The sequence below is a fragment of the Propithecus coquereli genome, unplaced genomic scaffold (genome assembly GCF_000956105.1).
Source record: "Propithecus coquereli isolate 6110/MARCELLA unplaced genomic scaffold, Pcoq_1.0 Scaffold251, whole genome shotgun sequence".
In the NCBI taxonomy this organism is placed as follows: Eukaryota; Metazoa; Chordata; class Mammalia; order Primates; family Indriidae; genus Propithecus; species Propithecus coquereli.
Window position 1 is genome coordinate 889,052 of NW_012148075.1, and position 14,045 is coordinate 903,096.

Below are 14,045 nucleotides of genomic sequence, written 5' to 3' on the forward strand. Positions count from 1 at the left end.
GGCTACTGGGATTCCAGCCATCATATCTGTACTCCAGTTTCAGCTATCATGTCTATATTCCAAGAGGAAAGTAAAAAATAGGAAAAATACAAAGAAGGTTCCAAGAAATTACCATGTGACAACTCTACTTATATCTAGATTATAATCTCATGGCCATCCCTAGCTGCAAAGGGGAGAAGGGATACAAATATAATTTTATTTTGGACAGCCATGTGTCTAGCTAAAAACTGGAGTCCTATGACTATAGAAGAAGGAGAGAACAGACAGATCTGTGATACCCCTATCTCATTTTAAAGATTAAATTGGATAATATATTTAATATATGAAGTGTTTGATGCTTCTTGGGCCTGTGAATACTCACAGGGCCAGTGTTCCCCTTGTGAAAACACAGACATTTGTGACTTGTGGTGTCAGTGACTTAGCAGGTCCTTCAGGAAGGGGCATTTTATAGCCTGGTCTGTCTTTTACAGTCTCATCTCTGGCCAACACCCCACATACAACCTGCATTCCAGCCATGCCAAATCTGCCCGTTTCATGCTGCCAAACCTTCATACTCACAGAGCCTCCAACCAAGGAAGCCCTACTCAAGCCCTGATCTGCATGATGAACTCCTCTCCTCAACATTCTAGAAGGTCTTCCTTCACCAGGCACTTACGTCCTATATTCCAGGTGGAGGTGGTGCTCTCTCTACAACAGCACTCACCATTCTGGATGGCAAGCGCAGGTTACATCTAATGGTGATTTCTGCGTGCCAGCCATTGTCCTAAACCCTTTACACTCAGCTTCTCAGCTGATCCCCAAAACTCTATGACACTGATACTGTATTATCCCCATTTTAAAGATAAAGAAACTGGATACAGAGAGGTTAAATAGCTTGTCCAAGGTCACACAGGTAATAAAGAGCAGAACCAGGATTCAAACATAGGCTGTTGGACCTCAAGAATCTATATTCTTAGCACTAGGCTGCCTTGACTATTTGCATAAGGGGTATGGGTGTTATTTTAGACTAGGCATGGTCAAACTACATCCCGAAGGCTATGTCTCACCCATCACCTGTTTTGTAAATAAAGTTTTATTGGAACACAGACACACTCATGTGTTTACAATGGAAGAGCTGAGTAGTTGCCATGGAGACTATATAGCCCACACTATCTGGTCCTTTACGGAAGACATCTGTCCACCCCTCTTACAGACTGGCAGCTCCTTAAGACAGGGCCTGTGCATTTTCTCTCCTGTCTCCTGCTTCTCCCATGGCATTTGGTACATACACAGAAAGTGCCCAACAAATACTTGGGGTATAAACATTCCACCAGGCCTAATTACATGCAAAAAAGGAACATGTCTGGGGGATGATGCTACCAGCTCACTCAGGCCCTGAAAAGTTTCCTGATTCTGTCCAGACTCAACAACCAAAAGGCCCAGGTAAACTGTTGCAGTGATTTTCCTTGCATTGATAGCAGCCTGCGCAGCTCTAAGGGAGCAACGGCTGCAGAGACAAGTTAAAGGTCATCTGTATCTGTTGCCTCACCCACTCAACTCCCCTGAACACAGGGCCTGGGCAGAGCCCCTGGTTCTACCCACACGTAGGGGGAACCTGAACCCCACCACCTCCCCAACCCCACACATGCCTGATCACATCCTTCACTGGCCACATGGCTGGTCTTGCGGATAAACACTTAAAACATCCTGGAAAAAGAGTTAGGAGAAACTGATGTTGATTGCCTTTCAACTCTTCTTATTTTCATCAATGTATTTATAGAAAGGGACCAAACCACACAAAAACATAAATAGTCCCCTAAAAACTACAGCACAAGTAGAAAAAAACTTATTGATGGCTCAAATATCTTCTTTGACCTTCAAAGAATAGACTTGTAACAAAAGGCCGTGGATAATGTTTCCTAATTTTATCATTATTATTGATATAATTGCACAAGGCATAAACAAAGCACTTTCTTTCTGGGCTGTGACCATATTCAATCCAGTCTGGGTTATCAAAATTCAAATTCTGGATGGTTTTCTTTTTAATTCTGTCTTGGCCAGGCCCCAAATCGCATCCGTGGGAGCCAGGCAGAACTGCAAAAAGCCTCCCACATTTCCGGCACAATCATTTCAACCCTCCTTTCAGGACACCAAGGCCCACATTGCTTCTTTCTTCCCAGAGTCCTTAGACAAGTATCCACGAGCAGACTGTGAGAAACCACAGGCTAAGCAGCAAAGGTAGACAGCATCCACTGGGCACATCCAAACATTTAAGTCAACCAGGTCCTGATGCCGTGGGAGGACAGGCCGAGACACACCTGCAGATTTGCTAAGCGACCGCCAATGCACCCACTAGGTTCCACAAAGCTACTCATTGGTCTGTCTAAAGTATAAGACTCCAAGTCCACCAACTTCTGCTGAGGACACACTACGCACCGTTTCGGGACCAGTGCCTGTAGTAGCCTCACAGCAATGCTACAAGGTTAGTATCATTTCACAGATGAGGTGACCAAGACCCAAAGAGTTAAATAATTTGCTCAAGGTCAACTGGCAAAAAGGAGGCAAAGCTGGAAAGGTGAGGAGGTCTGCCCAACTTCAGCAGCCTGTGCTCCTACAGACTGCCCCTCTCAGACGCAATGCCACTCACTTGAGGAAGAGGCAGTCCTGGCTTTCCCAAAGTTCTCCAGGCAACAACATGAAGTTGGCCAGGATGGGCAGCGACCCATTCACTTATACACTGCTGGTGGGAGTGTGAAATGATTCAGCCACTTTGGAAAACAGTTTGGCACTTTCTACATAAGATACACCTATCCTATGACCCAGCAATTCTAATCCTAGGTATTCACCCAAAAGAAATAAAAGCATATGCCCACCCAAAGACTTGCACACAAATAGCAGCTTTGTCTGTACTAGTAAAACCTGGAAACCACCCAAATGTCCATCTAGAGGTGAATGGATAGACAAATCGTGGTATATCCACAGGATATAATACCACTCAACAAAAAAAGAAACGAATTATAAACTACTGATAAGCACAGCAACATGGATAAATCTCAGAATGTTATGCTGAGCTAAATAAACCAGATTCCAAAAAGGATACTTTATATGGTTCCATTTATATGAAACCCAAGAACAGACAAAACTAATTCATGGTGATAGAAATCAGGAAGGAATTGCAGCAGAAGGGTAATTGGCTGTAATGAAGCACAAGGAAACTTCTGGGGGTAGCGGGAGGGAAAGAATGTTCTGTTCCTTTTCGAGCCATGGTTATATGGTATAAACAATTGTCAAACCCATCAAACAGAACACCTAAGACCTGTGCATTTATTGCATGTTAATTATACCTTTAAAAAAAAGGCCTCAGGCTAGTAAGTCATTCTGATAATAAAATGGAACCACAGATTATTACAGGTATACTTCCAAAATTGATTGCTCAAAAGTATTTAAAGAAATCCCAGAGAAACTCTGATTTGCCCATTAAAGGAAATTAGGTTTACTCACAGGCATTAGAAACAAGTTCCCTCACAATATTACCTACCTTACATTTGCCCAAGGGGTCTGCCTAGTAGACAGCAGTGAATGAGTCCATGAACTGTTCCTAACAGGCCCACTTACAGTCATGAGAGCAACCTGGGTCCTCCCATGAAAGAGATGGATGCCTGTCACCATGGTAACCACTGAGGGGTGGGAAAGGTGGATGGGGAAGGGTGACAGAGATCTTAAGAACCATCTCAGAACTATGACTGTATGGGAGTCTGAATAAGGACCTCCTCCCACCCCAAGATGCCCACATCCTAATCCCTGGAACCTATGAATGTTGGCTTATATGGCAAAGACTTCAACATATAGCAGAGGTGATTAAGTTAAGGATCTTGAGACAGGAAGACTATCCTGGATTTAACTGACAATCACAGGAGTTCTAAGAGGGAGACAGAAGGAAATTTGACACACACACAGAAGATGGCGATATAAAGACAGAGGCAAAGATGAGTGATGCAGTTACAAGCCAAGGGATGCTGGCAGCCACCAGATGCTAGAAGAAGTAAGAAATGCATTATCCCTTAGAGTCTCCAGAGATAGAGCCAACACCTTGTCCTGCCAACACCTTGATTTTGGCCTAGTGCAACTGATTTGAGATTTCTGGCCTCCAGAACTTTGGGAGAATAGATTTGTAGTATTCTAAGCCATCAAGTTTGTAGTAATTTATTATAATAGCCACAGGAAACTAATACAGACTGAAAGTTTTTTTGTTTTTTTTTTTTTTTTTTTTTTTTTGGAGACAGAGTCTCACTCTGTTGCCTGGGCTAGAGTGCCATGGCGTCAGCCTCGCTCACAGCAACCTCAAACTCCTGGGCTCAAGCGATCCTACTGCCTCAGCCTCCCGAGTAGCTGGGACTACAGGCATGCGCCACCATGCCCGGCTAATTTTTTCTATATATTTTTAGTTGTCCGATTAATTTCTTTCTAATTTTAGTAGAGACGGGGTCTCGCTCTTGCTCAGGCTGGTTTCGAACTCCTGAGCTCAAACAATCCGCCCGCCTCGGCCTCCCAGAGAGCTAGGATTACAGGCGTGAGCCACCGCGCCCGGCCCAGACTGAAAGTTTTAAATCTAGTATTGCTTTGGCCAGCAATCCATGTTCCTCCAATGTCAACTTGAACTTCTAATAATAAACATTCTAATTAATAAAAGTCATTTTTTTTCTTAAAGGAAAACATCAGAAAATGTCTTCATTACCAGAAGTAGGCAAAGATTTCCTAAACAGGAGTCAAAAAGAACCAATCATAAAAGGAAAAAACTGAAAAATGTGACTTCATTAATATTATCAGTTTGGGTTTATTGAGACACTAGTAAGAGATGAAATGGCAAACCACAGAGAGAAAGAAGGAAACTACTTTCTATATAAATGGTGCTATGCAGATGTGTACGTATACTCATCAAAGGACTCGTACACAGAAAATACGTAAAGATCTCTTAAAAGTGAATAAGAAAAAGGCAGACACCCAAGAGATAAATGGGCAAAGAACCTGAATAGCAACTCACAAAACGTGACACCCAAATGGCTAATAAACACCTGAAAAGGTGGTCAACTTCATTGGCCATCAGCAAAAGGCAAATTAAAATCACAATGGGATACTACCACACAATCACCAGATTAGCTAAAATGAAAACAAGAGACAATATCAAGTGTGGATGAGAATGTGGAGCACCCAGACCCCTCGTACACTTCTGGTTGGGGGTGTTAATGGACACGACCACTATGGAAAACTCTCTGGAGTATTTAATAACCTGGACATTCGCAAACACTACACCCCAATATTTCGACTTCTACGTATACATCCTACGAAATGTGTACACACGTTCTCCAAAGCGCACGTACTAGAATGTTCACAGCAGCACTATTGGTAAGGGCCAAAACCTGGAAGAACTCAAATATTAATCTATAACAGATACACATGTAGTTAGTGTATCTGGAATACCAAACAGCAGTGAAAACAAACAGATCATAACCATACACGGACACATGAACGAGCCTCACAAACATAATGTTAAGAAGAAAGCCAGACACAGATCACATGGATCACAGACTATATGATACAAAGTTCAAAGGAGGCCACGCTACTCTTTGGTGTTGAAGTCAGAACAGTGGACACTCTCGGCGGGTAGGAGAATGGGGGAAGTGGGGTGGTGCTGCTATTTCTTGATCTAGGTGTGTTCTGTTTGTGAAACTTATTGAACTGCTTACACTTACGATCTGTGTCCTTTTTTCAATGTATGTTAGACTTCAAATTTACCCCCAAAACTCAGAGTTATTCAGGGATTATATGAAAAGGCAAGAGAAGTTTTCCTTTTTCTCAACATTTTCGAATTGCAAAACAGATTCAAGTTCACCTTAGGAAACAAGAAAAGAGAAGAAAATAAAAACCACCCATCATCCCACCAACCACAGAAAACCATGGCAGCCTTTCTGGTGTAAATCTCCTCAAATACACACACACTTCAAAAGGAGCGGGAGGACGGACCCTGCAAGGAGAAGTTAATGCAAAGCAGGGGCTCAAAAAACAGTTTGAGCCATAAGTGAATAAATCACATTATACACTGTTTTGTGACCTAGACAACCATCCCTTTATTATTATTGTCAATGAAGCAATCTAGCGTCCCTAAAGGATTTTAGTGCGCAGGCTCAAAACAACCCGATAGACTAGACAACAAGATGTGCAAACACTTCCTAAGCTCACATAGGCAAGAATATAAAACGCAGAGCAGTGATTTTCAACCCGGACATCACCAATTACCTTTAAAAGTATTGGAATACTCAAAAAGCATTTTAATTCAATGTGGCTTTAAAATTAATATATGCCCCAGTGACTTTGTTAAATGGGACAAGTAGTCCCAAAATGCTGGAGGCTAACCACCACATCCTCAAAAGCAAACCCTGGATACTTGCTCATTGACAGCCCACCTGGGTGGGTTGTGGTGGGCCCTAAGTCAGGGTGTGCACATCACAAGAAAAGTCAGATTCCCTGACCCAGAAGACAAAGACTGACGGTTGCAGAGAGCAGGGCAAATGATAAACATTAACACAAGGACCAGGTAACGAGCAGGGACAGAACCAGGAATTATAATATTAACAGTGACTAACATTGGCCAAACTGGAACTTAGCCCTTGTTTGAATTCTTCTCTGTCAATTTATTCATTTTCTTATTCATTCGACAACACTTACTTTACCCTTATTGTATGCCAGACTCTGTTCCTGACACTGGGGATATAGTCGTGACCAACACAGACAAAATTCTCTATCCTCAGGGAGCTTACATTCTAGTGCAGAGAAACCAAAAAATTGTAAAACCTGAAGGATGTCAGATGGTAGCAAGGAATATGGGGAGAAATAAAGCAGAGACAGAAGAGAAGGATTAGAAGCTGGGCAAGGGAAGCTGTAAACGTTTTGTTCCAAATTTCACATTTAAATTGACTCCTCAAAGTCAGGCGTGGTGGCACACATGCCTGTAGTCCCAGCTACTGGGGAGGCTGAGACAGAGGATCGCTTGAGCCCAGGAGTTCAAGAACAACCTGGGCACCATAGCCAGACCCCCATCTCTAATAAAAAATAGTAATAAAATAAATTGATCCCTTCAAAAAGAAGAATCTTCTCCCCAAAGAACTCTGCAATAATTATGTTAATGTGGTCCCAGGGTAACCACAGCACTCAAAAATGAAAACCAAGAATTTTATGGGCCAGAAAGAGTCCATTTAAGAAAGGATAAATTGAAGATCCAATAATAGCAACCTCTTCTCAGTATCCTGTTATGCACTACCCTCTGTCCCTTATACACCAGTACTTCATGTAATCCCAAACTCAAGCTAATGAGAAGAGTAATATTGCTTTCCCTATTTAAAAAAAAGAAAACTGGGCCGGGCGCGGTGGCTCACACCTGTAATCCTAGCTCTCTGGGAGGCCGAGGCGGGGGGATTGTTTGAGCTCAGGAGTTCGAGACAAGCCTGAGCAAGAGCGAGACCCCGTCTCTACCAAAAATAGAAAGAAATCAATTGGACAGCTAAAAACATGTAGAAAAAATTAGCCGGGCATGGTGGCACATGCCTGTAGTCCCAGCTACTCGGGAGGCTGAGGCAGTAGGATTGCTTGAGCCCAGGAGTTTGAGGTTGCTGTGAGCTAGGCTGACGCCACGGCACTCACTCTAGCCAGGGCAACAGAGTGAGACTGTCTCAAAAAAAAAAAAATAAAAAAATAAAAAAAATAAAAATAAATTTAAAAAAAGAAAACTGAAGCCCAGAGCAACTAAGAAACTGGCCCAAGGTCACACGTGTTAATTGCTGATGTCAAGATTTGAACCCGAAGTCCACTCTATTGTTCCTGCCAAACCCAAAGTCCACTCTATTGTTCCTTCTACCGGTGGCCTGAGGTCTTTTCTTTTGCCAACACTTGTCTTCCTTATCCTAGTCAAGATCTTCTTTTCAATATTTTATTAAGTTCTTACAACCCCGTCAATCACCAAAAAAAAAAAAAAAAGAACTGGAGGTTGGTTCCATATTTACAGTGTCCTCTTTTCTCCAGATAACAAAAAGTCAATGACAATGTTGACCCTCAAATATTTAAATGTAACAATTCCTAGATCCAATTAGAAATATTTCCTCAAGCACACAATGTTATGAGCAACCCCAAAGTAGTTCCATTTTGGTTTGAGAGTAAGATTTTGAGAGTAAGCCTAAGGGCAAATGAGAGTTCATACAGCCAATTTCTTGCTAGGCACGGGCATCTCAAACTGAATATGGCCCAAACAGAACTCTGGGTTCTACCTCATCCTGCCCCCAAACACGTTCCTCTCCTCTGATCCTCACCCTGGCAAAGGACACCTCGACCTCCCAGCCTCTCAGGCCTACAACTCAAGAGTTACCCTTGGCCCCTCTCTTTCTCTCACCTCCACTTGCAATCCATTCGCAATGTCCATCCTCTCCACACCAGACCTATCCCTTCTGTCCAATTCCCCTCCCTTCCCAAGTCCAAGCCCTCAGCATCCCCTAACTGGACGACTGTGATGGGCTCCTAATTGGTCTCTGCACTCCATGCTCCCCTTGAAAATCTCATCTCTTCACAGTAGCCAGAGTGAAGTAATCAGACTATGTCACCTTCGCACCTAAAATCCTTCTGGGCAACCAAAACACAGTCTGAAATTCTTATCCTAGCCCGCAAGGTGCTATGTGATCTGCCTCCCCAAGTTCTTGGGGTTTACTCTCCCCCTGGTTCAATCTATATGAAAACCAAAAAATGGGTGATAAGACAGTGCTCTAGATTAAAATGTGCATAGCAATAAAGACATTAGATCCACACTTGAAATTAGTCCTGTAAATACTTACCTTTATCTCATCATCCTTTTTTATTATTTTTTTTTAATTTTACTAATAGACATGGGGTCTCACTCTTGCTCGGGCTGGTCTCGAACTCCTGAGCTCAAGCAGTCCTCCCACCTTGGCCTCCCAGAGTGCTAGGATTACAGGCATGAGCCACCGCGCCCGGCCGCTGATAGGGTTTTGATGAGTCTTCAAGCAATTGATTTATTATGCTCTCGTGTAGTCAAACCCCTCTGCTAATGATAATCTGTATTTGTAGCTGCTCCCCAGCACCAGCATCACCGCCTCAGCTCCATTTCAGATCATCAGGCATTAGATTCTCATAAGAAGCGTGCAACCTGGATACCTCACATGAACAGTTTACAGAGAGGGGTTTGAGCTCCTATGAGAACCTAATGCCACTGCCAATATGACAGGAGGCGGAGCTCAGGTGATGGGAGACATGGGGAGTGGCTGTAAATATAGATGAAGCTTCACTCACTCACATGCTGCTCACCTCCTGCTCTGCAGCCTGGTTCCTAACAGGCCAGGGATCAGTACCGGTACCGGCCCAGGGAATAGCGACTGCAGCTTTATAAGATCCCTAAGGAAGGGAAAAGTGTGCAATCACAGTCCTCATAAATCTTCTGCAGACCACTAATGGACCCTCGGCCACAGTTCAGAGAACACAATGTGGGAAATATAAACCCTGACACTGAGACATTAACCGTTGGAGACAATGCTTTTGGAGTCAGTGGTAGACCTGGAAAACAGTGAGTCTACATTAGCAGACAGCTAGAAATCACAGTGAACAAACTCAATAAAGATGAGACCTCACTTCACACGCTCAGGAGTGTACACAGTACCACATTTCACCTAGGTACCCTGCAATCACGTACACATTGTTACTATTATTAACTTCACCTCTTCTCAAACTTGCCTCCAATATAAACACCACAGTGGGTTTAAAATTATGCAAAAGAATGTTACACCAATTCCGCCTAAATCCACTCCAAAGAACAAATCCTTTAATACACATTTCAGTAAAAACTGTTCCCAAGCAAGTGAAATAACTGCAATCCAGCGTAAAAGCTCTGTTTGCCTCATAAGCTACTTGAAGAAAAAGCATTAAAAGTGATTGGCCAACGCACAGACAAAATGCTGTCACTAACAAGGCACCCTACATTGCCATTAACAAGACACAATTACCAAGAACTGAAATCAGAGTTAGTCATCTCATATCTCTCTCATCCTACGCACTCTACCTATTCTTTCTCAGCTTTCACGAATAGAAGACAGAAAGGGAGAGGCAACAGCGGGCATTGGGGCTATTTTGAGAAATGAAAGGATTCAAAAGTTAAGTGCAACTTCTAACAGAATAACAGAACTCCAAGGAAACCCAGCTGACTCTCAAAGTTCTATATCTAGAATAACAGTATAGAAACAACTCAGTTTCCCTACTTCAGAAGTCATCTTCCTCGAAGTTAAGTTTCACAAAAATAACTGCCTGATATGTCTCACATGGAAGCAATCTGAACGCTTCCACACAACCAATGGGAAGAGATAACCAAGTAATCCAGTCTACTCAGCAGAGACAAGCAAGACTTTCCAGAGTGTGATTCAAATCTCACAAACATCCTGAAGAGCCCCAAGTCTATTAAGATCCAAGGGCTAACAAAGACAGGACAAAAGACCCCACCAAAGTATTGTTCTCCTCACATGGGCATTTGTATTGCCCCCTGACTTGTTTTTGAAAAACAAAATGAAGAAACCAAAAAGCAAAGAGCAGTGCCACATTCGTTCCTGTCTTCCTCGCTGTGGTAGTCCACGCGCCGCCCCCACCGCAAGCACATGTGAGCCCCTTTCCTTGGCATCCCCTCCTTCCACGTGTCCATAATTAAGCTTCCCAGCTGTGAGGGGAGAGTGAGCAGGGAACTTCAAAGGGCACCTGAAGAGGAAATAATAATTTAAACAGCAAACTGTCAATTTTGAAAAGGGAGAGGGTGTCCTCTTTATTTTAAACAAAACTTCCGTTACAGAGACTGGCGATTGCAAACCATAAACTGGGGAGTGGGTATGTACGCGCGCCGGGGGGCGCCGAGGATGACAAGTGGCAGGTTTTCTGTCGGTAGTAGTGTTGTTTTTAAACACCAAAGTTTAAAATGAACTATGCTACGGAGACAATTGCTGTGATGGGACCAGACGTGCTAACGCTTTTTCAACCGGGCACAAAGCACGCCTCCTGTACCTCCCTTTCTCAGTCATTCTTCAGGGGTGCGAGAAACAGCGGGCAGAGCACAGGGACCAGCACGCTCCCCCTGCCACTCCAGTCCTTGCAGGTGCCAACACACAAGAAAACCAGGGCTCTCGCCTCCCGCCTCGCCACTGCGGTGCGGCCTCTGGATGGGGCCACAGCGCGCCCCATCCTGGGGACCCCACCTGGAGGGGAGCAGGGACGAAGGAAGGACACCGTGCGGAGGCAGCATCCCGCTCTCCGGAGGCACCGTCGCGCGCGCCCGCGCACACAAACACACACGCACACACACAGCGGCGCGCAGGGAGGGGCGCGCGGTGGCGCGGGCAGCGGGCGCGTTACCTGTTCTGCCAACCCTGGAGGAGGTTAGTGTATTTGCTGAGCACGCCCTCGAGCGCCAGCTCCCTCCTGCGGCCGCCTCCCCCGGACGGGCTAGCGGCCACCGAGCCCGGACTGCTGCGGCTGCCCCCGCCGCCGAGCCCGGCCGCCGCCGACCGGCTGGAGACCCCCCGGCCCGCCAGGGAGCAGGAGGGCGAGGAACCCGCCGAGGTGGCGCGGCTGCTGCTGCGGCTGCTGCTGTTGCTGCCCCCGCCGCCGTCTGCGCCCTGGGCCGCCCTCTCCATGGTCCGTGCGCGCCCGGGACGCGGGTGCCCGCCGCGGTGGCGGCCCCGGCGCGGCGGCGGCGGCGGCTGCTGCTGCTACAGTTCCAGGCGCCGGGCCGCGCGTGGCTGCTCCAAATCCCCGGGAAATGCCTGACTCATACAGGAGGAAGAGGAGGAGGAGGCAGAGGAGAGCTGGGAAGGAAGCCAACGAGGCTGGATGCAGCTGCGGCCGCCCCTCCTCTCGCTGCGGCCAGGGCCCGGCCCCTCCCTCCGCAATAGTTTCCCGGGCAAGTTCGGAGCGGGTGGCCGGTTAGGCGAGCCCTCTTCGGGTTCCTCCTCCTCTCCCTTCGTGGCCCGCGGCGCTCAGGCCCGGGGGCGAGGGGCACTCCTGAGGGCCGAGCTGCAAGGTGGGCACGCCCTAGATCCACGCCCGGTTACCCTGGCGTTCCTTCTGCCGCCCCTTCCGAGATCCGAAGGGGCAAAAGGGAATCTCTCCACGTCACTCCCCACCCCCAACCCACCACCGGACCTGGAGGGAGGGGCGGCCCCACCCACCCGGTCCACCCGGATATGGACCCGCCCGGCCTGACACCGGCACACACGCGCGCTCCCTTTCTCGGTCTTCCGCACACAAGCCTGGGCCGGACTTGGACACAGTAACCTGGAAATTAGCCTCACCGGCCGAGCAAAGTAACTGGGCTGGGAGGCCCTCTGCGTTCTTCTGCGTGTCTGCGGGGGAAGAGGGGCAGGTGATTCTCATAGGTAAGCTTGCCTGGGGCAATTTCAAGCAGCAGAGTTATGATAAATGCATAGTGGGCACCAGGGCCTGGCTGGAGTGAGGAGAGCGAACTCTCTAGTTCGTGCAGGTGCCTCGTTAAATTGAGTGTCCTGGGCGAATCAACTGGCCTCACCCTAATCTTCTGCCCTGATGGACATGCACAACCTGGCGAGTCAAAACCTACCCAATGTTACCGTACAGCACCATGCACTGGGGAACCAGAGGCTCTGAAGCCCGGAAGACTGCACCAAAGGCAAGGGAAATTAACAGATATTTACAAAAACAATGAAGGATTCTTTGTGTTGGCTGTAACTTCTGCACCCAATCCCCACTTCAAGATTCTCTGCTTTTCTACTCATTATCTCAATTTAAAAGTGTTGCTCTTTGGCAAAAGTAGATGAGTTGCACTCTCTCCACCCCACTAATACTGTTTGTGAACATAAACATCCAATGAAATCTAGCAGTTTCAAAAATTTCTTAGAAAAAAAGCTTGAGCTCAGACACACACAAGAAAACACAAAAACAAAAGATAATAGCTGATAGGTGATCCCCATTCAAGGGATCTACAAACCCATAAAGCAGATAAATAATTCAACAGTTTTAAAAAATGACCAAATGAAATAGAGTCGGCTCTCATGGGGGCAGTTCCCCAAGCCTGACCCTTTTCTAGCTTCACATTCTACCAGAAATATTTAAAGGTGGTTTAGCTCTAGAAATTTTCATGGAGAGCTTCTGGGGCTGATGAGAAGTCATTGTGACCCAGAATAAATTATAATCCCTGGGGCCTACATAGTGTTAAAAAAAATTCTCAAAAAGAGACTGCATGATTTGACTTTGAAGCCAGACAGAATTGAGTTCTAATCTATGACCTTAATCAAGTTACCTCATTTAGCCTTAGTTTTCTCACCTGCAAAATGGGACTAATGATACTGGCTGTGATGAACTATGGAAGAATGTTTATTCAAAATATTTAACCCCTCTTCCTGTGGAAGGAGTATCCTCTCTCCACATTGATCTCAGGCTTGGCCACAGAATTGCTTTTCCCAATGGAATATCAACAGAAGTAATAAAAGCCCCTTCTAAACAGCTTTAAGAGCTATCATATGGTTCCACCATCTTTCTCTTTTCCTTACACTAGGTGAGCAGTATGTCCCAGATAAGAGTTCTCCTTAAGCTTGTGTCCTGGGGTAAGAAGACTGGAGAAGATAGCAGAGCCGAAGCCAGTTAGCATTGGCCATGTAACATGTGTAAAATGTTTGTTTTGAGCCAATGAGATCTCAGCATCATTTTTTACCTCAGCATAACTTCACCTAAGCCAACTGATATATTGATTAATATGTGAGTGTTTATCATGTCCTTCATTGACATAAAGACTGAGAATAACCAAGCTCAGTGGCTCAGGCTTATAACCCCAGCGACTCAGGAGGCTGAGGCAGGAGGATCAGCTGAGCCCAGGAGTTCAAGGCTGCAGTGAGCTATTATCATGCCAATGCGCTCCAGCCTGGATGACAGAGTAAGACCCTGTCTCTGAGAAATAAAAAAAGAAAGACTGAAAAGACGGGTGCATGCTGAACTACAATGTCAGT

The 14,045-nt window shown here is 45.7% G+C and overlaps 1 protein-coding gene across 2 annotated transcripts in view; it reads right to left on the reverse strand.

The window, feature by feature from the left end:
• Positions 1-12,385, reverse strand: part of OSBPL10 (oxysterol binding protein-like 10) — a 284,632-nt gene extending 272,247 nt beyond the window's left edge. For both annotated transcript variants that reach the window (XM_012646883.1, XM_012646882.1), the window contains exon 1: positions 11,422-12,385. In XM_012646883.1, coding sequence (XP_012502337.1) covers positions 11,422-11,702 — 281 coding nt within the window. In that variant the 5' untranslated portion in view covers positions 11,703-12,385. The remainder of the gene's footprint in view (positions 1-11,421) is intronic.
• Between the last annotated feature and the right edge of the window lie 1,660 nt (positions 12,386-14,045).